At 37.8% G+C, this 26,502-nt stretch overlaps 1 protein-coding gene across 3 annotated transcripts in view; it reads left to right on the top strand.

The window, feature by feature from the left end:
- LOC150087125 (dual specificity calcium/calmodulin-dependent 3',5'-cyclic nucleotide phosphodiesterase 1A-like) overlaps positions 1 to 26,502 on the top strand; it is a 769,106-nt gene that overhangs the window by 651,168 nt on the left and 91,436 nt on the right. For all 3 annotated transcript variants that reach the window (XM_090371825.1, XM_090371826.1, XM_090371824.1), the window contains exon 12: positions 19,367 to 19,471. In XM_090371825.1, the coding sequence (XP_090227951.1) occupies positions 19,367 to 19,471 (105 nt within the window). The remainder of the gene's footprint in view (positions 1 to 19,366; positions 19,472 to 26,502) is intronic.

Here is a 26,502-nt window from a genome sequence, read left to right as displayed (position 1 = left end):
CAGTGTGCTGAAGTGGGATTTACTCAAAGAGGCAACTACCATCAGGGGTAAAGGGAAGGGTTTTTGCTTTCGTGAAGGCAACTACGATGGTCTGAGACAGTATTTAAATTCTATACAGTGGGACCAACTGATGATGTTACCAACAGCAAATTCAAAATGGGAAGCATTCAAAGAACTTATCTTGGAAGCTACTAGGCTTTACATACCAACTAAGAAATATTGTTCAAGGTTTAGGCCTAAATGGATGTCAGATGAACTAATTAGACATATGGCAGAGAAGAAAAATGCATGGGATACATATAAATGAACATGTGACACAGAATCCTATGATAGTTATAAGTTGATCTGTAACCAAGTCACAAAGGAGATTAGGCAGGCAAAGGCAGATTATGAGAAATCCTTAGCAAAGGATGCAAAGAAAAACAGAAAAGAGTTCTTTACCTATGTAAACTCTAGAAGGAAAGGGATGAATCAGATTGGTCCACTAGGTATTGATGGTTCAACAGTTGAGGATCCTGCTCAGGTGGCTAACAAACTAAATGAGTATTTTGCATCTACATTCATACATGAGGAGTTATTCAGGAAGGGGAATGCCAGAGGTGAGTTAAACTCTGGCAGTGAGCTAGATGATCTTGTAATAACTGAGAGGAAATTAGAGGAGAAATTGTTGAGGATAAACATAAAAAAGGCACCCGGGGTAGATGGGATCTATCCAGTTATATTAAAGGAGGCAGCAAACGAAGTAAGCAAACCCTTAGCCATAATTATGAGAGCTTCTCTGGACTCGGGAGGTACCCGTAGACTGGAGATGTGCAAATGTGACCCCAATTCACAAAGGAGAATCAAAGGCTGACACAAGTAATTATAGGCCTATGAGCTTAACTTCTGTTCCAGGAAAATTAATGGAGGCACTAGTTAAAGAAGCACTGCAGGATCATGTAGACAAGACTTCAGTTATAGCTCGGACACAGCATGGTTTTGTTAAGGGAAAGCCTTGCCTGACCAATTGGATTGGATACTATGATGCAGTCACAAAAGAACTGGATGCAGGGAATAACTTTGATATTATATATTTGGATCTTAGAAATTCTTTTGATGCTGTTGCACATGGAAGGCTGCTGCACAAATTGGAGCAGTGTGGCATTGGAGGCAAATTGCTGCTATAGATAAAGGGAGGTTGAGGGAGAGAAGACAGAGAGTTGTAATGAATGGACACTGTTCATTGTGGACTAATGTTATTAGTGGAGTCCCTCAGGGTTCAGTGTTGAGTCCATTATTGCTCTCTGTATTTAAAAATTATATTGATGATGGTATATGAAGCTTAATGTCTAAGTTTTCAGATGATACAAAGGTTGGCAGGATTGTTAAGGACACTACTGACACTATGCTGCTGCAACAGGATCTGGAAAGGTTGAGCAGATGGGCTGAGAGGTTGCAAATGAAGCTTAACATTGACAAATGTAAAGTACTACATATGGGAGACAGCAACCCCAGAGCAACATATCATCTCTGTGATACTACACTGACAATGGTAGAGAATGAAAAGGACCTGGGGGTAATTGTGCAGGCAGATATGAAGTTCTCTGAGCAGTGCAGACATTCTGCAAGAGTAGCTCATGGTGTCTTGTCAATGATATACAGGAATTTTCTAGCAGGGATAAGGAGGTGATTATGCCCTTGTATAAGGCAATGATCAGGCCACAATTTGAGTACTGTATACAAGTCTGGAGGCTTTATTTCAAGAAGGATGTAGAGCTGCTGGAACGATTACAGAGAAGGGCAACAAGATTAGTGAATGGAACAAAGGGTTGCTGTTATGAAGAAAGGTTTAAGTTTTGCAAATTAGTGTATGGAGACCAGGCACCGGCAAGGTGATATGATAGAGGTGTATAAAGCCTTGAATGGTTTGAGCATGCTCAATGCCGATGGGATTCTTCCTCTTGCTCAGAATAATCACCTGAGAGGGCATAAATTCAGATTGAGGAAAGACAGATGTAGGATAGATGTGTGGAAATTTGTCTTTAGCCAGCAGGTTGTTGGTTGGTTGGTGGAACAGACTTCCATCCCTTGTCGTGGAAGTTGATAGCCTAAATAAATTTAAGGCTCAGCTGGACTGGTATTTCGAACGAACGGAGGAGTGAAATAGAAGTGTGTTTTTTTTTTTTTTTTTTTTTGGCCGATGCTGCATAAGCTTGCTTTCTTGCATCATATGCCTCTAATAATGCTAAGGCTAACATGAATACTACATCTGCTGGATTCCCAGTCACATTGGCATTAGGGGGAATGATCTGGCTGACATTGCTGCCAAATCAGCAATTCCCACTAATAATTGTTGTCTCTTAGTCCCCTATACACAGACTACAGGCAATAATACATCAAAAGAATCACTCTCAGTGGCAGGTTTCATAAGATAGACAGACTAGAAATAAATTACATTATATAAAACCTGTAATTGAACTATGGAAGTCTAGTTTGTGCAGGAATCGAAAAGAGGAAGTTGTTCTTGTACGGATTTGCATACGACACAGTCATCTGACACACTCCCATTTGCTGAGGGTTGGTGACCCTCCTATGTGTGAGTCCTGTGACAGTTTTATCCATGAAACATATTTTAATAGAATGCCCAGATTTTAATGATATGCGTTTTATCGCCATTACCCATCTGACTGAGCCTTATGCACTCAGTCAGATTTTATCAGACAATGACTGTGTCAGATGTTTTTAAATTTTTACAAACTATTAATATTTACTGTTATATATAGTATTGAGCATTTATTTTTAATCACTGTGTTTTACTCGATTTTATGTATTTACCATTTTTGAGTTGTAACCTTTCTGGAAGGTTACAATATATTTTTTATTCATATGTAATTTTATGATGTTGTCGTGGCATCCCATAGCCTTAGTTGCTTTTGCATCAAAAAAATCAAAATCCAATCCAATCCTTATGTCAAAATAGTTGACATATTAGGGAAAATGCTCCCTCTTCTAAATACAGATGAAACTGGGGCAGTTACCTCTACACCTATGTCCAGAGTTTCTGGACAGTTAATTTAAACTAGTGCTCTTGATCTTGTATATACTTTGAAAAATAATTTGCTAGATGTATTGAAAGATGGAGAGAAGGTAACTCCATTTATGATCATGGATGTTAGTAAGAGCTTCAACTCTTTAGAAAAATTAGTTTTAGAAAATAAGCTGTGAGAATGAGACTCTTAAAAACAGATTGATACAGCAAGGTAGTAGTAGTAGTAGTAGTGGAGGTATGAGGTATGAGGTATTGAGGGTCTAGGGGCTCCTGGGATTTCTCCCATCTCCGCGAATGTTCTATGTATCGGTGACAGTACCCTGTCAAAGCCAGAGATTTAGAAGTGTGTGGGTCATGAGTAGTGTTATATGTTGTGCCCATTGTTTATCCGGCTTATTGGCCGCCAGGCCCCTAATGGGACCAGACGTTGCCCATACCTCGCCACGTGGAGGCTAGCCGGGTGTTACCATTGAGTCAATTGTACTCTGGCAGGTCCTGCCACTTACTTTCCTGGGATTTTAGTGGCTAGGACCTAAAATAAAATTGTAGTGGAATGGGATGCAAGAAAGCAAGTGTATGAGCTTATGCAGCATCAGCCAAAAAAAAAAAAAAAATCACACCATTCCTTCCAAATGCCTGGCCAGTTCCTCCTTAAATTTATTTAACCTATCAACTTCCACAATGACAGATGGAAGTTTGTTCCAGCAGTTAACCACCCGCTGGCTAAAAGCAAATTTCTGCACATTATTCTAAATCTGTCTTTTCTTAATTTGAATTTATGCCCCCTTAGGTTTGTAATCTGAACAAGTGGAAGGATCCCATCAGAATTCAGCGTGCTCAACCCATTCAAGGCCTTATACACCTCAATCAGATCACCGTGCAGGTGCCTAGTCTCCAGCCACTGCAATTTGCAGAACTTAAGCCTCTCTTGGTAAGAGGATCCCTTCATTCCCCTCACCAATCTTGTTGCCCTTCTCTATACATGCTCAAGCAAATAAATTGGTAAGGCACCTTACCAATTGGTACAGCAAGGTTCAGCCTACTAAATCTTCTGCTCCAACCTATGCAAGTGTTGTTGCACCCCATGAAAGTGTTGTTGCACCCCATGCAAGTAAACAAAACAGGGTTAATATGATACCTAAAAGTGCAGAACCAAAACGCGTGGTTATTATATGTGCTAGTCAGGACTCGGACTCTGATCTCTGACCAGTAAGGAAGTTAAATTAGAAGTTTTCTTTAAAAAACTTCTGACAGACAGAGAACACCTGTGGTCATTGCAGAGGTTTAGGCTACTAGTTAATTGGATGCCCAGTAAAGACTCTCCCATGGTATGTCCCAATTGCAAGTCCCGTAAAATAAATTCTGATCACTCCTACAGGGATCCAAAGTGTCCTGAGTAGGCAAGAGCTCAGGATACAATCAAACTACGCACCGACTATGTATAGTACACACCACAAACAGTTATGAGAACAGTGGAAATATCAAAATATTACAGCTGAATTCTCAGAGATCAATTTCGGTGACAAATGATATTGCAAAAACCATAACAGATCATAACATCATAAGATTTTGGGACTACAAGAGCTCTATTTGTATAGGGAGTCTGCTTTCCAGCTGTCGCATAATTCAGTTGAACCCAGAGAACTGTTAGAGCTCGCGGTAATCCTGGAATCAGGGTTTGGGTGGCTTTGGTTGTGACAGACCCACACATGACAGTGACTAGGATTACTAGTCTTTGTACCATGCTGTGTGTGTGTGTGTGTGTGTGTGTGTGTGTGTGTGTGTGTGTGTGTGTGTGTGTGTGTGTGTGTGTGTGTGTGTGTGTGTGTGTGTTTTGAAGGGCCTTTTGGTCAAATATATTTTATTTCCCTCCCTATACATGAATGCAATCACCTACATCAACAAATCGAACCATTTTTAAACTACCTTGAGGATGTCCTCCTTAAATTATCTGAAAAACACATTAGCATTAGTACAGGCATATGATGCAAGAGAGCAAGCTTACATTTTTTTTTCGGCATCAGCCAAAAGTTTGTCCACTTCTTCCTTGAATTTATTTAAGCTATCAACTTTCAGAACGACAGACGGCAATTTGTTCCAGCAATCAACTACCTGCTGGCTAAAGGCAAATTTCCGCACATCTATTCGACAATTGTCTTTCCTCAATTTATTTTATGCCCCCTCAGGTTTTTTGTAATCTGAGCAAGATGAAGAATCCCATCAGCATTGAGCTTACTCAATCCATTCAAGGCCTTATACACTTCAATCAGATCACCTTTGCAGGTGCCTAGTGTCCAGATGCTGAAATTTGTGGAACTTAAGCCTTTCTTTGTAAGAGCACCCCTTTGTTCCCTTCTCTGTACTCGTTCTGACAACTCTACATCCTTCCTAAAATGAGGCTTCCAGGCCTGTACGCAGTACTCAAGGTGTGGCCTGACCATTGCCTTATACAAGGGGATAAACACTTCCTTATCCCTGCTAGCAAAATTCCTGTATATCATTAACAAGCCCCATGACCTACTCTGGCAGCCTGTCTGCACTGCTCAGAAAACTTCATATCTGACTGCACAATTACCCCCAGGTCTCTTTCATTCACCACTACCCTGAGTGTAACACCACCCAGTTGGTACATTTCTCTGGGGTTACTGCTATCCATGTGCAGTACTTTGCATTTGTCAATGTTAAACTTCAGTTGCCACCTCTCAACCCATCTGCTCAACTTTTCTAGATCCTGTTGCAGTAGTGTCATTAACATCCCTGCCAACCTTTGTATCGTCTGCAAACTTGGACATTAAGCCTGATATATACCATCATCAATATCATTTATAAATACAGAAAACAACAATGGACTCAACATTGAACCCTGAAGAACCACTAATAACATTAGACCATGCAGAGCAGTGTCCAATTGATTACCACTCTGTCTTCTCCCACTCAACCGTCCCTTTATCCATAGCAGCAATTTGCTCCTAATGCCACACTGCTCCAGTTCGTACAGCAGTCTTCCATGTGCAACAGTATCAAAAGCTTTCCTGAAATCCAAGTATACAATATTAAAAATTAATTTTTGCATGCAGTTCCTTTGTGACCACATAATATTATCCAATCAAATTGATCAGACATGGCTTCCCCTTAATCATAATTACCAATGCAAATGTGTTCTCCCCCTTTGGAATCATCTGGCTTCGGATCCAAAGGGGCAACTTTTGGAAAATTTATCATCACAAAAAATTTAACATTATGGAATAATGCTGGGTATCCTCCAACTTTCGTTTCCTCTACTTGTCAGGCATATATAGACTTAAGACTTTCAAATTCTATCCTGAGTCAATGCATTAGGAACTGGCAAATACACGTCATGGTCATCAAGTGATCATAATGTTAACCGTCTTTGCTGTTGTGTATTTATCCAACATTACTGTTCGGATGCGCCAGTCTATGACTTTCCCAGGTAAAAAAAAAAAAAAAGTACAAAACTGCTAATGCTGACAGGGTTTCTTTTGACCAGTCCTTAAGGCTGCTGTTCTGTCAGAAATTCTTCAGTGTATTGCTGAAATGCCTGCAACTGAACAGGCTGATGAGGTATTGAGGTTGATTACAGCCATGTACAATGCAAGCTTGCAAAAGATAAAGCAAAGGTTAAATTCTCTTTCTTGGTAGACTCAACATTTAATAGAATTAAGAAATAATATGAAAACTGCTAGACGGGACATGCAATGAGCCAAAAGAAATAACTAAAGGCAGGAGATTACTCACCTTGTTGAGTTATACAAGGCAGCTCGGAGATCTTACTTTAATGAAATATATCATGAGAAGGAACAGGCATGGGATCATTTGGTTCAGACAATCATGCAAAAAAAGAGCCATGGGGAATGGCCTTTTATAAAATTAAAATTGTTATAGAAAGACTTCACCCTCCTGAAGTTTTTTCCTCAATCACAACTGAAAATGTAAAGACTCTTACGTGGAATGACTCCATGGATGCAATTTTGGAATTACCCTCCAGGATCATCCCTTTCCAGAATCCACAGAACAGACATTGATGAGGTTTATGGATCCTCATGGGAACATACATTGATGAGGTTTATGGATCCTTCCCATGGATCCTCATGGGAAGAGGATCCATTTACTGAATTTGAGATTTCTGAGGCCATCTCTACTATGCGTGACAGTAAATGTCCCAGATTTTTTTCTGTTAGAAGTGGCCACTCAGACCTTTGAACTTTTAAGGAGTTGTTTCTCAGAATGCACTCTTACTGTTAGATCTGGTCTACAGGAGGGTTCTAGAAGAGTTACTAGGGGATGTCCACAGGAGTCAATAGTTGGGCCCCTGTGTTGGAACCTTGTGTTTAATTGGTGACTAGGGTAAAGGTTTCCAGATACTAGCATGGTCACATATGCCGATTATCTGACTATCCTTGTGCAAAGTGCATCTAGGAAAAATCTAGAAGAAACTGCAAATGCAGTAAATGTACTCTCAAATTGAACTTCAACTAACAAATTGCAAGTATCCATATTTAAAACATTGTGAATGCTATTGAAAGGTAGATTGGATAGAGGAAGACCACTACCAATTAAGTATAGAGATCTATCTGTCAAATATTGTCCTGTGACAAAGTACTTAGGTATTTATTTAGATGATGCACTAAGCTTTCTTCCATACGTCAAATATGTGATGGAAAAATCTAAAATGTTCTTAACTAGATTGGAGCAGATTACAAGACAGGATTGAGGATTCGAGTACGTTATTTGCAGCTTTATTATAACTGTGTGTTTCTTTCAATAGTTGCTTCTGGAGCAGGAGCATGGGGCTGTACAGCCAACAAAGTTATAGTGATCAAACAACTATTGCAAGTGCAAAGGGCTGCCCTCCTGATTATGTCCCAAACACTTAGAACAACTTCCTCTGTGGCTCTACAAGTATTGCTTGGAAAACTTCCTATCCATTATGAAATCTGATATCACTATCTCAAGTACCACCTTAAGCAGATTATTCCTACAACATTAGATGATATCTAACTGGATTTGGCCGCTCCTTTGACAGCTGAGAAAAGAAGATTACCGCCAATTTTTATAGAGAAGTGGCAACAAGACTGGTCAACATCCGAGTTAGGTAGGGGAACGAGGGATTTTATGCCTGCTGTCAAGGAGATAAGAAAGAATTGCCTTTGGTTTTCACCTGGCTTGAATGGAGCTTTTATACTCACAGGCCATGGAAGCATTAACACCAAGCTTCATAAACTGCGTTTATCCCCAACAACATGATTGATTTAGATTTTACTGGTGCAAAAACGACTGCGGTTATACTGCGCCAAGAAAATATTAAAATATCAACAAAGATAAATTCTGGTAACCCTTAAAAAGATTACCTCATCAAACTGTTCAAATTGTTATATATATATATATATATATATATATATATATATATATATATATATAAGCAATATAAGTTTAAAAGTAAATTATCCAATTTAGATATGTGTGTATATATTAATAGCTTGTAAAAACTTAAAAACTGCTGACACGTGGTCGTTGTCTGATAAAATCTAACCGAGTGTATAAGGCCCAGTCGGATGAGTAAAAGCGGTAAAATATATATTGCAAACATGGATAAAATTAATGCAATCTATTAAAATATGCTTTTTGATAAAATGGCGTTGCAAGACTCGCACATAGGAGGATCATCTGCCCTCAGCAGAAACAAATGTGTTAGATGACTGTGTCCTATGTGGAGTCGAGAAAGAACAACTTCCTCGCTATGATTCCTGCACAGCCTGGACTGCTATGTTTCTATTACAGGCTTTATCTGGTATAATTTATTTGTTCTCTCTCTCTATGCCATAGTTCTTGCCATTGGGAATATATCTTGTTGTGTATTATTTGCCTGTAGTCTGTATAGGGGACTGACAGACAAAGATTATTAGTGGAAGCTGCTGATTTGGCTCCAGTGTCAGTCAAATCTGTAGCTCCCATTTCCCCTTATCCCAATGTGGCTAGGAATGCAGCAGAAGTGGATATCAAACTTGTGTTCATAAAGAGAATTCATCTTCTGCTGAACCTGACAGAGATCTGGATGGAAGTTGGATCTCAAAGATAATAAAGCCTGTAATACACTTAAAGAATCAGAATATATTATTGACCTTTGGCATTGACAAGTTCGAATGTGATCCAAGGATAATCTATAGCATGCAGCTCTGCAGTGTATATGCTGGATTCAGGAAGAATCTGCTGAGATATTATAGTGTCTGGAAAGACAACAGCAAATCCTACACACGATTCCTACTTCAAGCCATCAGTGTAAACTGGCAGGAAGTCGGAGTGCTCAGCTCGGTGTGATGAATAGAGCTGCAGGTAGACAGATGATGGAGTCTAAGACTTTACCCATTTCTTAAGGAAAAGTTGCATGATCGGGTATGAGCATACCACAGTGGAAGTTTGCTTTGGTGTTTGTGCAACCTTCTCTACCGTGATGTTAAACTGTCTGAGTAGCTCTTGGATACGAATACCAAAAGGTCGGGTGGAATTCTGATGGGTGTTGTACAAATTTTCCCAACGTGGTTCAAAAACAGATGTCCACGTAGGATGGTCTGGCAGGGATTTCAGTTTTAAAGCATAGTTTAAAGACAACTGCTTATGTTGAAGCGATAACGGTGGTTCATTTGCTTCAATGTATAAGCTCTGGACAGGAGATGTTGTTCGAAATGCTCCAGTAGCAGTACAGATAGCCTGATGGTGAACAGGGTACAGCCATCAAAGGACACTGTCTCTGGCTGAGGAGTATACCAGGGACCCGTAATCTAGTTTGGATCGTACAAGTGCACGAGGCGCCTCCGTAGCCAGGTGGGAAGGAGCAGCAGTGCGTAGCACACGCTTCTTGATTAGACTGAGGTTCGAGCCCGTCACCACCAAATACGGAGGATGCGGAAAGGTCAGGGAATGACCACCGCATATCCCGGAGCAATATGGCCTTAGTTGCTAATGCTCCTAAAAACCAAATAACAAACAACATAACATAACAAGTGTGCGATAAATATGTAGTAAGGTGCAGCTGACTGCTCCCCAGTGCATAGAGGAAAGAGAGCGAAGAATATTTAGTCCTCTCATGCACTTTGTACGGAATTGATGAATATGTTCTAGAAAGGTCAATTTTTTATCAAACACGAGTTCCAAGAATTTTGTGTCTGACACTATTGGAATAGCATTTTGTCTAAGACATGAGGTTCAGGATGAAGATTACGCTTACGACAAAAGTGTACGCAAATGGTCTTCTGTGGCGAGAACCTGAATCCATTAGCAAGTGCCCAGGAATTAAGGATGCTAAAGTCATCAACAAAGAGAGTGCTGTTTACAGTTGGAAGAAGCTGTTCTGTGATGGAATTTATTTTGATGGCAAAAAGTGTGACACTTAATACTGATTCTTGTGGTACTCCCTCCTCTTGTCAAAAGGAGTGAGAGAGAGTAAAGATCCCACACGAACTTGGAAAGACCGGTTGGCAAGAAAGTTTTTAATAAAAATAGGGGGATGCCCTCTAAGACCGAGGCTATGCAAATCTTTTAAAGATGCAAATCTCCAAGTTGTGTCATACGCTTTGTCCATGTCAAAGAATACCGACACCAAACGTTCTCGTTTTAGAAAAGCATCCTGGATGGATGTTTCCAGTCTAATTAAGTGATCAAGAGTTGATCTGTTTTTTCGGAAGCCGCACTGGATGCTGGAGAGAAGATCATTCGATTCTAAATACCACATTAACCTAAAATTAACCAGGATTTTGCACAGAGAGCTAGTCAGAGGTATAGGACGGTAATTAGTAGGGAATTTAGGATCCTTTCCTGGCTTTGCAAAGGCAAGCACAATTGCCATGCATCAGAATTCGTAAATTTCTCTTTTATATAGATTCTGTTAAACAGAACTAGCAGGTGATCCATAGATGTTGGTAGGAGATGTTTAAGCATTTCATAATGAATGCCATCTGGTCCAACAGCACTTGCCTTGGAAAGATAGAGAGCTCTTTTTAGTTCCTGCAGAGTGAAAGGCACGTTGCAGGGACAAAGGCCTTTCAGTGTGAAATTTAGTGCCTGTTTTTCTCTTTTATGTTTCAGGACCAAGAACTCTGGGGAATAGGAAGATATTCCAGATATGTTTGAGAATGTTTCCCCAAGAGCATTGGCTATTGCAGATAGCTCTGCAATAGTGCATCCATTATATTGTAGGATCGGTGAAGGGTGAGATGTATATTTTCCCTTCTTTTTCAGATTTTATCCCAGACTACCTTAGTGCTGGTAGACTTGGTAATAGATGATGTAAAATGGATCCATGATTCCTTTTGACTCTGACGGTGAATGTAGCGTGCTTTGGCTCATGCATGTTTGAAGGCTATTAGATTGACAGTGGTAGGATATTGGCGGAATATCCCCCAAGCTTTGTTTTGAGCTTTTTTGTTGCTGTGCATAGTGAATTCCACCATGGTTTGGGAAAAGGTGGAAACTGGGCAGATGTTTTCAGAATGGTATTTGGCAGCTGCATGGACGATATTTTATGTGATGTACATGACTGCATCATTGATAGTCTCCCGACTGACTGCATTAAGGTCAAAATTTGCTTAATGTTGGAAGGCATTCCAGTCAGCCGGACCAGTCTTCCACCGTAGTAACCTGAAAGGAAGACACTGTCTCCCACTGTGTAAGCAGGTTATCAGAGAGAAGTGATCACTTCCATATGGGTTCTCCTCCACTTCCCAAGTCAGTGAAGGGAGTAGAGAAGGGGAGCAGATAAAAAGTTCAACAATGGCAGAAAACGTACCAGTTGGCATGTGGAAGAATGTATTAGTTCCCACATTTAGAAGGGAGAGTCATTGCCATTTAGCATATGCTCTATGACTCGTCCTCTAAGACCGAGGATGAGTCATAGAGCATGAGTCTTGATGCCTTCCATTGTTGCTAGTACTACCCTACAGGGTGTTATATCCATTAAAATCCCCGAGAAGTAAGAAAGGGGGCGGCAACTGCATTACAAGATCAAGGTCTTCCTGGGAGATGTGAGTCCTAGGTGGCAAATAAATAGAGCAGACGGTTAATAAAAATCCCACTGTAAGGCAAATTGCAACAGCCTCTATGCTGGTTGTAAGTACTGGGGTCTGGTTGCCCACAAGGATAGCCACTCCTCCATGAGCAGGACCATCTGCAATTCTGTCCTTACGAAAAATTGTGATGTTATGCAAGGTGGGGTCATCATTTGCCTTTAGATAAGTCTCCTGCAAGCAAAAGCAAACTGACTCATGCTTTTGCAGGAGGTCATCAGTATTTTGCCAGAATCCACAATTCCATTGTAGGAATTTAGCCATTATTTTGGCTTGGTGAGTCCATCAGGCGGCTTCCAAGGTGCTGAGGGCTTTATTTTGTCAGTCTTGGATTTATCTTTTTTGGGGAAGTATGGATGCTGTCCCATGTCCATTCCTTCAACTGCGAATAATTCCAAGATTGATTCGTCCGGTATCTCCTTATTCTCTATATCCATTGTTTCTGGTATTATGGGTGGCTCTTCCGATCTTTTTGGCTTTTCTTTACCACTTGGTTTTGGTAGTAGAGCACTAGGAGGTACGGATATAGGAGGGGCAGCTGACTGTGTTTTTTGGATGGGCTTTTCTAAACTTAATAAACAGCATGCAATCAGAGTGAATGACTCTCAAGGTGGTACGGTCATCTCAGTTTGTGTACCAATAGTGCACTTAGCAGAAACCTTCTGGGCATATGAAGGTTTCCTGCTATTTATTGGTTGGATACATTTTCTGGCCTCTGGGCAGCAAATATTCAGCTCTGTTTTTAATATTTGGATTTCTTTTTTTATCGTTCCACCGCTGGCATGCTGTAGAGTAGACAGGGTGCTTTCCTTGGCAATTGACACGGATCAGTTTTGAAGCTGAACCTTCCTTGCTCTCGTGGTCTTTAGCACCACATAGAGCACAGGCAGGGTTACCACGACCAGCTGTTTGTGAGTGGCCATATTTTTGACATCTAAAATGCTGTAGTAGGTTTGGAATGTAAATCCTCACTGGGCAGTTTAGATAGCCAGCCTTGATAGAACTTGGATGCCGTGGGGTGTTGAATGTGAGGGTAGGGCCGAGATTTCCATCCTTTTGTATCGATATTCTCTTGACAGCTGTCACTCCTTGGTCTTTCAGTTCAGAGCAGATCTCTTCTTCAGAGACATGAAGAAGGTCCCACTCTGATAAAACACCTCGTGAACAATTCAGAGTTTTGTGGGGGGGGGGTTACACCGATAAGTATTCCCCTATTGATGTAGAGTTCAGGATTTTTGCTGCTTGTTTTGCACTAGAAGCTTCGACCAAAAGGTCGCCAGAATGCAGTTATTTAACAGATTTTGGTGATCCTGTCAACTCTTCTAATTCTCTCTGGATAAAGAAGGGTGACATCTTTCCAACTGACTGCTCTCCGAGTTTTTTTTTTTTTTTTTTTTCAGTTTTTTTTTTTTAGTTTTTTTTTTATTTTTAATGAAAACCCCAAACACGAAAGGTATCAAAACCTATAGTACTTAGTACCGTGCATGGGTTGAAGGAGAAGTATGGGGGAGGGCGGGTGCTGGAACCTTTGCTCTAGAGACTAAACATGGGTTTCACCACTTCAAGCCTCCAATAAGCAAAGTGGTGGTATTTCACCGGTTGATGAAAGTCATCTACAACCAGTGCCTCCATTAATTTCCCTGGAACAGAAATTAAACTAACAGGTCTGTAATTACCTGTTTCTGACTTTGATCCTCCTTTGTGGATTGGAGTCACATTTGCACATTTCCAATCTATGGGTACCTCCCCAGAGTCCAAGGAAGCTCTCATAATTATGACTAAGGGTTTGCTTACTTCCTTTGCTGCCTCCTTTAATATAACTGGATAGATTCCATTCACCCCAGGTGCCTTTCTTATATTTAACTTCCATAATTTCTCCTCCACTTTACTCTCAGTTATTACAAGATTATCTAGCTTACTGCCAGAGTTTAATACACCTCTGGCATTCCCCTCTCTGAATAACTCCTCATGTGTGAATACAGATGCAAAATATTCATTTAGTTTGTTAGCTACCTGAGCCGGGTCATCAACAGCTGAACCATTGATATCAAATGGACCAATCTGATTCATCCCCTTCTTTCTAGAGTTTACATAAGTAAAGAAGTCTTTGCTGTTTTTCTTTGCATCCTTTGCCAAAGATTTCTCGTGATCTGCCTTTTCCTGCCTAACCTCCTTTGTGACTTGGTTACAGATCAGTTTATATCTATCATAGTCTTCTGTGTCACCTGTTAATTTGTATGTATCCCATGCATTTTTCTTATCTGCCACATGTCTAATTATTAATTTGACATCCAATTTAGGCCTAAATCTTGAACAATATTTCTTAGTTGGTATGAAAAGCCTAGTAGCTTCCAAGATTATTTCTTTGAATGCTTCCCATTTTGAATTTGCTGTTGGTAACATCATCAGTTGGTCCCACCGTATAGAATTTAAATACTGTCTCAGACCACTGTAGTCACCTTTATGAAAGCAAAAACCCTTCCCTTTACCCCTGATAGTAGTTACCTCTTTGAGTAAATCCCACTTCAGCACACTGTGATCACTGCCACCTAGTGTTCCTTTTTCTGCAGATTCTTAATGCATGAAGAATCAGTACTGATAATCAGATCAAGAGTATTAATCCCTCTAGTTGCCTCTCAGTCATGCTGCTGTAGAAAACAATCATCAAATAAATCCACAAGTCTTGCTAGTGTGTGAGTAGCCCACAAATTTCAGTCAATCTCTGGGAATTTAAAATCCCCCATTATAAGACACTCTGGTTTATTGGCCCACTCTATTTCTCTGAACAATTGCTCATTATACTCATCAGATTCATTATGCCTATAACACACATCTATTCTCATTTTTCCTTTCCCAGTGCTTATGTCACATCAAACAGACTCAACATTGCATTATCCACCAACATCAACTGGATGAACTTCCTTAGAGTTTATGTTTCTTATCTAACAGCATAACTCCTCCTCCCTTCCTGCCCTGTCTATCCTTTCTGTACACATTGTACTCCCCAAATTCCAATTCTGCAGTGCTTATGTCTGTGTGACACCACGTCTCTGATATCCCAACAATATCTGCTTTTGATGTCTTAACTAGCACTTTAAGCTCATCAAATTTATTAACTATACTCCTAGCATTGGTGTACATGTACCTGTTTCTACTCTTAGTTACCCTAACACAACCCATGTATTTACTTGTTCCACTATGACTTGTTCCCAGCAGTCCTGGAAATCCCCATTGCCTTGCTTCTTAGGCTGCTGCTCAATTGTATTTCAATAGAAGCAGTGCAAGAATCATTTTACCTCTGCCATCAGCTACTGTTAATCTATTAGTCCATGTATCCCCTCCCAAGCAAGCAGTTTTCTGACCAACCTAACTCTGCCTCGATAGCATCAGCAAATATTCTTGCACTCTTTATTTTTAAGTGTATCCCATCCCTGTAGAAGCAGTGTCTCCTGTTAACAAGCAGGTGGCTGGGTGTCATGTTGGATGGCAGGTTAAATTTTATTTTACATGCAAGGTATATCCTGTATAAAATTAAAGTTCTAACTGAAAAGATCGTTAGAATTAGTAAATCTGTTTGGGGCATTAAATCAAACACCATGAAATTATACTACAAATGTGTGTTTCTCCCCATCTGCTATTCTGCAGGTGCTTGGGGACAGTTAAAAAGTATCTCTTGCAAGGGCAAAGATTCTTTCTTTTGGCCACTTCTTGTAATTGCTGGACGGTGTCCGCCATTGCGTTACAGGTTGTTTGTCATAGAATTCCTATACATTTTGAAGTAATAGCTCACTATTTACTTTATTTGCAATGCAAAAACATACCAGGTAGAATAGGCAATTATGTTATTGACCTTCTAAATAAAATAATAAAAATAGGAGACAGAATGGTCTGCTCCTCAAAGGGGCAGCAGACCATTCTGTCTGCCAAGCTTGTAAACATTCATTTTTAATACTTGACATGTGCTCTGTCCTATCGCCTAATTATTTCGAATTTCTCATGACTATGGAATTTATGTTAAAATTCAAATATATCGAAGTGTGCACTCATGAAGGCTTTTATACCCCTATAAGTTGTTGACGAAATTATGTAAATACTGTTTTGGAATTTAAGTAATGCTCATCTGCAAATCTCTAAGCCCAATCGCGTTGTTGCATTTGGTATCGCCAAGCCTAATGTACAATTGTATATGCAGACAAACCTGCTGGCTGGCAAACAGACAGATGCTCTGCAGAGGCTCTCCTCCAGCTAAACAATGGAGCGTATTGCTCTATGAAAAATCTCAACCAAACTAAAATAACCAGCATTTTGCATCTTTCCTATCCTTTCACCTGGACTTTATAGGTCAAAAGTTTGTGCAGTCACCTACCTTCCACACATACTATGTAATTCCAGCATTATATACTCATTGACTACATGATCGCATCAGTAATGTTAAAATCTTGTAATTATGTGTTAGCCTTTCATATCACTTTTATGTACTTGATTATGACTGTTGTGTTATTAATTTATTTTATATTTTAATAGCAACACACTCTTCAGATTATAATATGCAGTCAACATTTTTGTAATGAACTTTATAACTGTTTCTTCCTGGATTCTAGTAACAATTGGAATATAACATATTTTACTAAGATTAATAAATAAAACAGCAAGAATTCAATTATTCAGGGGATATATATCTAGTAAACTGATAACAAAAAATGTTTCGTGTGCACAGAATTTAAACTGATAACTTTTCTTCACTGCACATCCACGAATTTCTAATTCATTTGTTCAGTAAGAACAGCGTAACAAACATAATATCCAGTGCTTTGTTACACAATAGGGATAACTTGTATGATATGTATGGAAAAAAAATAATTTCCAAATTTCTATTTGTCTAATTTTAATGAAATTGTGAATGTTTTGATAAGCCGATTATAAAATTTCATGAAAATCTGTCCACTGGGAGTTGTGTTGCCATATTTGGATGGACAAGATGAAGACACTGGGGTTTATATTTATGCAAATGAACCAAAAAATGAAAGATTACAAGAATGATCACATCTCACAGGTATTTTCGTGCAATTAATCTGCAAAAAAACAAAAAATTTCACTTCAAAAATAATTTCCAAATTTCTATTTGTCTAATTTTAATGAAATTGTGAATGTTTTGATAATAGAATCTTTTGATATAGAATCTTTCTATATTTAGGAAGGTAGAGAAAGTTTTAGTCAACCTCGAACCAAAACGTTTTGCATATTCTTTTTGTGTTGCACCTGAGAGGTGTAGTATGTGTGTTGCTGGGTTACCTTTTCTGGAGTACATACATTAATACATTTTTCTTGTATGAGCTCTGAGCACTACCGTGTGTGTTGCATGCACACAAGTTCTTCAAAGTGGTTTCCAATAATATGTCCATTTATGTACAAATTATCTCAATCTTCCAATGAGTGCTGCCATATCTGACCTGTGTTTCTAAGTAATTTTCAACAAAGTTTATAGTAGATAACAGGACGAAATTAGATTTTAAAATTAAAGAAGGTTGTGTTTGTCACCAGTTATATACAAGACAAAACTTACAAAAGCAAAGATTCTCTGAAATTCAGATCCAGAAATTGAATTAATTGAACCATAAATAGATGTACACTGAAAAGGACAAAATTCGTGGGTTACCTGGTTCCTGGGCAAGGCAACATTGTTGCCACTTAGCAGATATATAGGTACACTGCATTCACGTAGACAGTAATTCAATGTCAGTATGTATAAATGTTGTGAGTTAACAGACTTTAAGAGAAGGATGACAGTGGGTGTCCGATGCATGGGTCACTGTATCGCGGAGGTGGTACAGAAATTGCACTATCCCTATTCAACAGTATCAACAGTGTATCAGGAATACACCATTTCCGGAATAACATCTCTGTCTCGCATTGTTTCAGCTAACCAAAGAGCAACAGTGGCACAAATTACCGCTGACTTCAACAAGGGAGGTGCCAGAAACGTCTCCACCAAGACCATCAGACAATCATTAGTCACAGGAGCCGCCGACCCACCAGAGTCCCATTGCTAACACCACAACACAGGACTCTACACCTCAACTGGGTGAAAGGACATCGGCACTGGACCTTGGATGATTGGAGACTGGTCTCCTGGTCCATTGAGTCCCATTTCCAGTTATTTTGAGCAGACAGGAGGGTACGTATCTGGCAGAAACCGCACAAAGCTATGCACCCATCATGTCAACAAGGAGCTGTTCAGGCAGGTAGACAGTCGGTAACGGTCTGGGGCATGTTCAACTGGCACATCTTAGGATCTCAGGTATGTCTAGTATCTCTGAACGGTCCAGGTTACGTGTCCATCCTTGCAGACCATCTGCATCCCTTCATGGTCATTGTGCACCCACAGGGCAATGGACTATTCCAGCAGGATGATGCACCTCCCCACAGAGCTGTGGTGACAAGAACATGGTTTGAAGAGCATTCCACAGATTTTACCACCATGGAATGGTCTCCCCTTTCACTGGACATGAATCCTATGGAGCATCTTTCGGATGGACAGCGGTGCAGCAAGCATGGATGGAAATACCTGTGGAACACTTTCGTGAACTAGTGGACTCAATGCCTCACCATGTGACTGCCTTTATCTGGGCAAAAGGTGGGCCCACTGATTACTAGGTAGGTATAGCATGATTTCTGTCCACTCTGTGTAGAAGATAGTTTTAAAACAAAAAAAGTAGTAATGATTTTTATCTTAAATTTTGATTTCACTCTTAATATTGGCAATCAAGTCAGAATAAGTACAAATTAATATTTAAAAGTATTTATGTATAAAGTTTTAACTTTTATGAATTTTAAAAATTTTTTGAAGAAACTTGCTCCACAGAACCAGCTACTAGTGGGACCCTCACAGCTTTGGAGCCTAGACATGTTTGGGGAACTCAGTACAGAATAAATTAAATTACACTACATCAGTTTAACTAAAACTTAAAGACAACACTAGAAAAGCAAAGACAGTGCTTACTCCAACCCATAATATTTCAAAAGCATACTATATTTCAAGCATGTTAAGCTTTTTATGTAGACTCAGTATTCACTGGCACTCATACAGATATCAAAGCTAAATGCTCTTGACAGCAAAATCTGAAATATGAAGAGTTAAATAACTGATATTTTTAATTTTTTGTTTTGTCTTTACAAAATTGATTTCAATGATATAATAATCACTTCTTCATGTTATTTTGTTATTGATTACTGTTTTAATTGTGTCGGTTTTTGATTTCAGAGAGTTTAGGACTCTGCTAATTGAAATGGTATTGGCAACTGACATGTCTTCTCATTTTCAACAAATAAAGTCAATGAAGACATTATTAGGACATCAATCTTTTGGGTATGTTTCTCTTCTGTGGCTAAGACACATGAATTAAATATGATAATCATGAAACAAAACCTGTTGTTTTATATTAATTATTACCTTTTTTTTTTTTATGGATATAGATTATTTTACATGTTTACTGCCACTTGAGCATTAGCATAGGCATATAATGTAAGAAAGTAAGCTTATACAGCATCAGAAAAAAAAAAAAAATCCTTTCCATTTCATCCATCCATTCCCTCCAAAAGTTTGCCTAGTTCTGCCTTGAATTTATTTAAGCTGTCAATTTCCAGAACTACAGATGGAAGTTTGTTCCAGCAATCAACCACTCACTGGCTAAAGACAAATATCTGCACATCTATTCTGCAACTGTCTTTCCACAATTTGAATTTATGTCCCCCTCAAGTGCATAATCTGAGCACGAGGAAGAATCCCATCAGCACTGACCGTGCTCAAAACCATTCAAAGCCTTATACACCTCATTCAGATCACCTCACAGATGTCTAATCTCCAGACACTGCAATTTGCAGAACTTAAGCCTTTCTTGGTGAGAGCAACCCCTTGTTCCACTCACCAATCTTGTTGCCCTTCTCTGTACTCATTCCAGCAGCTCTACATCCTTCCTAAAATGAGGCCTCCAGATCTGTATGCAGTACTCAAGGTGTGGCTTGACCATTGCCTCATACAAAAGGATAATCACCTTGCTGCTAGCAAAATGCCTGTATATCATTGACAGGACCCTGGTAGTGTAGCTGGGGTATGGTCAGCAGGTATGTACCCCCGATGCCAAAATCTGGTATTGTGGTGCTTTTTTTAGAAAAGTAAAACTGCAATATACATTGTACAACTTATTTAAGCATTTATTCAATGTTTTTAAAAATATTAACTTTTATATCTATAATTCATTGTTCTTTACAATTCATTGTCATCAACACACTTACTAACATCATTTGCTTTTGTGTTTAATGTATTACTGTGATCGTTATTAAATATATTATTATGAATATTTCAATATTTTATTCTCACTCTTTAATACCCAGTAATAAAAATAATAATCATAAAGCAAAAAGTAAGTAGTTAGTTGTTAGTAGAATTGCTATCCTTCCGGTAGTTTACTTTTTGTTCGGAAAAATTAAAAACAAAAATATATCTGGTATTTTTTTTAGAAATAGTAGAGTTATTATTTTTTTTTCTCTCTCTCTTCTCTCGTCACTTTTTGGGGTTGGATTAACAGGGAAGGGCCCCATGATCCGTGTTTGCATTGGGGCCAGTTGGCTCTAGTTGTGCCACTAGAATGGTATGACACAATGTATGTTCAGTGGCGTGTTTTATTTTTTGATGTCTTGTATAGTGTCACAATATTGTAAAGGATATGCTACAAAAGTATGTATATAATTTAATTCCTTTAAGTAATAGACTCAGAGACGGATTAAGGTTTTTGAATCAGGGGCATCCCAATATTATTTAGGGCTGCTGTACCAAAATTTTACGACAAAAAAAGATCATAATGTAAAATAAATTAGGAAAATAATTGAAACTTTTTTTTTGTCTATGTTCTTTTAATTAGAAAAAATTTATTTATTATGAAAACAAAATAATACATACAGTGCAATTTTTTTTTTTTTTTTGTCATTTAGGTAACAGTATATTGAAAATGAACTCAGCTAAAAAGAAGAAAACGTCAGGAAACGAGAAAAAATAAAGAAAAATGCTCTTGATAAACCTAGTCAAAACTGTCACAATATAAAGGACATGTTCAATTTACCTACTTCAAAATCTAATATCATAAATGAGGAAGAGGAAGAATTCAAACAACTCAAAGAACATCAAGATGACCAAAGTACTGTAAAAAGGCATATCAAAAGTGAATGAAGAAAACTAGCGTGGGAAACACTAAAAGAATTTATGCGAAACAGAGGAAAAAAGACAATGACAATAAAAGATAACCAAAGATCTAAAAAAACTATACCACGAGTGAAATCAGCAGAAAACGATAAAAAAAAAAATTAATTTGAGCCAGAGAAAGACAGTGATGGTATTGAAACAGCAAGGATTCATGCTGATACTGATGAATATTTATTAGATTTTGCTGATAATAATACATTCAGAGAAGATTAAGTGTAGCCTACTGATCCATATCTTTTCAAAAATAGTAATTTGACCTGAAATTTAATAAAGAACATTTTGGATTATGGACCCTCCCAGCCATCAATCAAAGAAGATCAATATTTTAAATTTGATAAATTTTCAAGAAAATGTTATTTTTACAATGACTTTATGAAAAAATGTGTTATGCGATCTTTGCTAATTTATTCGGCAAGAGAAAAAAGATGTTATTGCTTTTGTTGCTGATTATATGCCAATAAAAATAATAAACACTGTGATAAAACGTGGTCAGAAACAAATAATGGTGGATTTACAAATTTTAGAAAAATGACAGATAAACTAAAACATGAGAAAAATGATGTAAAAAAAAAAACTTGAGAAATCAGAGATTCACAAAGAAGCATTTAAAAAATGTGTAGTCAAATTAAGGCTGAAAAACCAAAGTTCTGTTATAAATTTACTACAATGGGAAAAAAGAAATCCAATTGCAACTAACAGGTGTATAGTATGCTCACTTTTAAATTGTGTTTTTTTTTTGTTTTTTTTTTATATATATATCCATATTGAGTTACGGGAGCATTATGAACATGGAGGAAAATCTATAAGTGGGGAAAATTAAGGACATTTCTTAGAACTAGTAACGTTTCTTGCTTGCTATTATGATAAGGATCTCACAAATCATTTGCAACAGTGTAAACACAATGAAACATGTAACAATGTAAGCCCCCAAATCCAAACTATTTCATTTACTCATTAGGACAAGAAACTTTAACAATGATTATCGCCAAAGTCAAAAATGCAAAGTATTACAGTTTCATTGTAGCCTCCATGGTTGTTGTTGTTGTTATTTGGTTTTAAGGAGCATTAGCAACTAAGGCCATATTGCTCCGAGGATATGCGGTGGTCATTCCCTGACCTTTCCGCATCCTCCGTATTTGGTGGTCATGGGCTCGAACCCCGGTCTAATCAAGAAGCGTGTGCTACGCACTACTGCTCCTGCCCACCTGGCTACGGAGGCGCCAACCTCCATGGTAGATATATCTATATTGGTCCAATTTTCTCTTTCATTAAGATATATTGGCCCTACAGGTTTGATTATGGAGTGAGTTATAAAATTTGATGTTCTTGCTAGTTCACATACTGAGTATTTTATTTGGTACTGAAATCATTAAATGATTTAGGCTTAGAATATGATGGAGAAAAAATAATGTCAGGTGACAGCATTGATCTTCAAAAAAAGATAAAAAACATAGAGCTGATGGCTGTGTATATTCATTGTTGTACACATAACTTAAATTTAATTGTTACTGAATCTGCACAAAGTTTCTTCGAAGCAAAAAAAAATTTTTTTTGGCACAATTGAGGCGATTTATACTTTTATAAACATCAGCTTGCCTCGTTTGAAAATACTGAAGGAGGAACAAGAGCTTTGCAATAGCACGTCTCACTATTTAACAATGAAAAGACTTTCAGAAATGCCATGATCTAGCAGGATATCTAGCTTGATCACAGTAAAAAAAATTTGCCGGCAATTTACAACACAGTTACACATTGTGTAAATGGAGAAATTGACTTACCAGTAAAAGCAATGGCTTTGGGACATGGAATACTATCACATGTGGATACATTTGAATTTTACGTATTATTATCAATGTGGATATCAGTTTTAAACACAACCAATGCTTTATCAAAATTTTTACAGTCTCCATCAATAAATTTAAAAGTTGCTGATGCTCTTATATCTTCCTACTGAAAATCAATGAGCGATCTTATCAATATGGATGAAAAATTCACAAATAATTTGGAGGAATCAAAACAACGTGCAGCATCATGCAATATAACTCTTGAGTTTCAGCAAGTTAGAGTAAGAACAAAAAAGAGGTTTTTTTTTTTGAAGATAAAACTAAAAACGAGTCAATAAAGGATCCCATTGAAAAATTTAAGACTGAAACATATAATGTCATTCTGGACACAATAATACAAAATTTTACTGATAGATTTGAAGATTTCAGGTTGTTTCTGCTGAAAGATGTTTTAGATATGAAATAAATTGTCTATCAGTGCTTTCTGATTTTTACAGAAATGACATAATAAATGCGGATGATGTTTTGCCGAATTTAAATCTTTTAAGTCTTTTATTTTAGATTATTCTGAAATGGAAGAAATAAAATTAAATCACATAATTGCAATTATGTTGGATAATAATTTGGATCTAGTGTATAATAATTTATTAATATTATATAAAATTTTTCTAACAATCCCTGTTACAATTGCTTCAGCTAAAAGAAGTTTCAGCAGATTGAAACTGATTAAAAATTATCATCAAAGCACAATGGGAGAAGAGAGGTTATCTTTCTTAGTTCTTAAATATTAAGCATGATTTATCATTAGAGTTAAAATACAAAAGTCCTGGAAAAGTTTCAAGTATGAAAAAAAGAATTTTTTTTTTTAAACTTTCTGCCTTTTATATATATCTTGTGTTTTTTCTTGTAATATTTTATTTATAAAATATATAAGAGATTACCTCAATTCAGTTTCAAAATGTATCATTTTGGCAGTTTATTTTGTTTCACATGTTTATTTTCATAATTATATAGGTATTATATTAATAAAATAATTTGTAAAAAAATAAGAGAAGTTTACCTCAATTTCTGGAGAGTATCATATGATACTCTCCAGAAATTAAAACAAAAACAATTAAAAAATCAAATATCTTACATTACAGTAAGAAACAATTAACAATAATTAAAAATCAAATGAACTCAATTAAAATTCAATTTAACACAATTAAAAATTAAGTCAAAAATTAATTTAATAAAAAAATTTTTTTTTTGTTATACTGTTTTACTTACCAGACATTTTTTTTTGAAACCCGATCCCTATTTTTCCCATAAGTCCTGTTGTTTTTAATGAGCGAAATACCAAAACGTGGAGATTTTTAGGAACACATACTGCATTATAGCAGAACTGACTGTACCGCACAGATGGTACATCAGTTTGGGGTTACTACTACCAACATGCAGCACTTTGCATTTGCCAATGTTAAACTTCAGTTGCCACCTCTCAGTCCATCTGCCCAAATTTTCTAGGTCCTGTTTCAGTAGCGTACTGTCATGAACAACCCAACCCACCTTCATATCATCTGCAAACTTGGACATTAAGCATGATATACCATCATCAATATCATTTATAAATATAGACAATAACAATGGGCACAACACTGAACCGTGGAGGACTCCACTAATAACATTCATCCATGAAGAGCAGTGTCCATTGATTACCACTCTGTCTTCTCCCACTGAGCCATCCCTTTACCCATAGCAGCAACTTGTCCTTAATGCCATGCTACTCCAATTTGTACAGCAGGTTTCCATGCACAACAGTATCAATAGCTTTCCTGAAATCCAAGTATATGATATCAAAATTATTTTATGCATCTAGTTCATTTGTGACCTCATCAATGTATCTAATCAGATTGGTCAGACAAGACCTCCACTTAACAAATCCATGCTGTGTCTGAACTGCAGTTGTGTCTAGATGATCCTGCAATGCTTCTTTAACAAGTGACTCCATTCTTTTCTCCGGAACAGAAGTTAAACTAATGGTCTGTAATTACTTATGTCATCCTTTGATCCCACTTTGTGAATTGGGGATACATTTGCACATCTAGTCCGTGGGAACACCTCCCCTGAATTCAAGGATACTCTCATAATTTTTGCTAAGAGACTCTCATTTCCTTTTTTTTTTTTTTTTTTTATGTGAACCCCAAACACGAGAGGTATTGGAACCTATAGTACTTAGTACCGTGCTTGGGTTTGAGGTTAAGAAGACGAAAGAAGATATTTGTTGACATTGGACTTGAACTTCTGTAGATTGTAATTTTCAGGAAATACGTATGAAGGAAGGTTGTTCCAGAAAACGGCAGTTGAATGAATAAATGAGGAAGATGAAAAGTTGGTTCTGTGGGTTTGAAGTTGGACAGTAAATGGATGTTGGCTGGTGGCGGCAGATGTTCGGACTGTTTTGAAAGAGAGAGCAGGAATTATAGAAGCCAATTCAGAAGAACAGTGCCCATGGAAGTATCTGTAGAAGAGGCATGCAGCAGAAACAGTGCGTCTATGAGAAAGCGAGTTCAGAGACTCTGTTAGAGATGAATCATTAATTAACCTAACTGGCCCCTTCTGAATGGAATGGAATCAAGAAGCCTGAGAGAGGTTTTGGGGGCACCACCCCAGATGTGGGAACAATATTCCATGGCAGGGCGAATTTGCAATTTATACAGAGTAAGCAGCTGTTTGCAAGAAAAGTAACGCCGAGAGCGAAAGAGAAAACCAAGTTTTTTAGATGCAGAGGAAGCAATATTTGTAATGTGCTTGTGCCAAGAGAGATTAGAAGTCAGGGTAATCCCCAAAAGAGATATATCATTTTGCCTAGAAATCGGAGTGTCACTAAAGATAAGCATAGGAGAAGAATCCTTTTTGCGAGATATCAGACAAGACTGAGTTTTAGAAGGGTTGAAATCAACTAAGTTCTCTTTGCCCCACTGGAGAATTACCTGAAGATTGGCATTTAAGGAATTGGTAGCAGATTTTCGAGAAGTTGAAGCTGATTGAGCAGGACAAGGTTTCTCAAAATGGAAAGTTGAATGCAATGTGCTATCATTGGCAAAACTATGGATAGGATTTCCAGTCAATGGAAGAAGGTCATTGATATACAAGAGGAGAAGAGTGGGGGAAAGAACTGAACCTTGGGGGATACCAGCATTAGAAGGAAGGAAGGGGATGAATCAGATTGGTCCACTTGATATAGATGGGTCAACTGTTGATGATCCTGCTCAGGTAGCTAACAAACTAAATGAATATTTTGCATCGACATTCACACATGAGGAGTTATTTAGCGAGGGGAAAGCCAGAGGTATATTCAACTCTAGCAGTAAGCTA

This window comes from Mastigoproctus giganteus, chromosome 4, assembly GCF_048544385.1.
Source record: "Mastigoproctus giganteus isolate SK-2022 chromosome 4, ASM4854438v1, whole genome shotgun sequence".
Classification (NCBI taxonomy): Eukaryota; Metazoa; Arthropoda; class Arachnida; order Uropygi; family Thelyphonidae; genus Mastigoproctus; species Mastigoproctus giganteus.
Note: the sequence above shows the minus strand (reverse complement) of the source record. Positions and strands in the feature narration are given on the sequence as shown.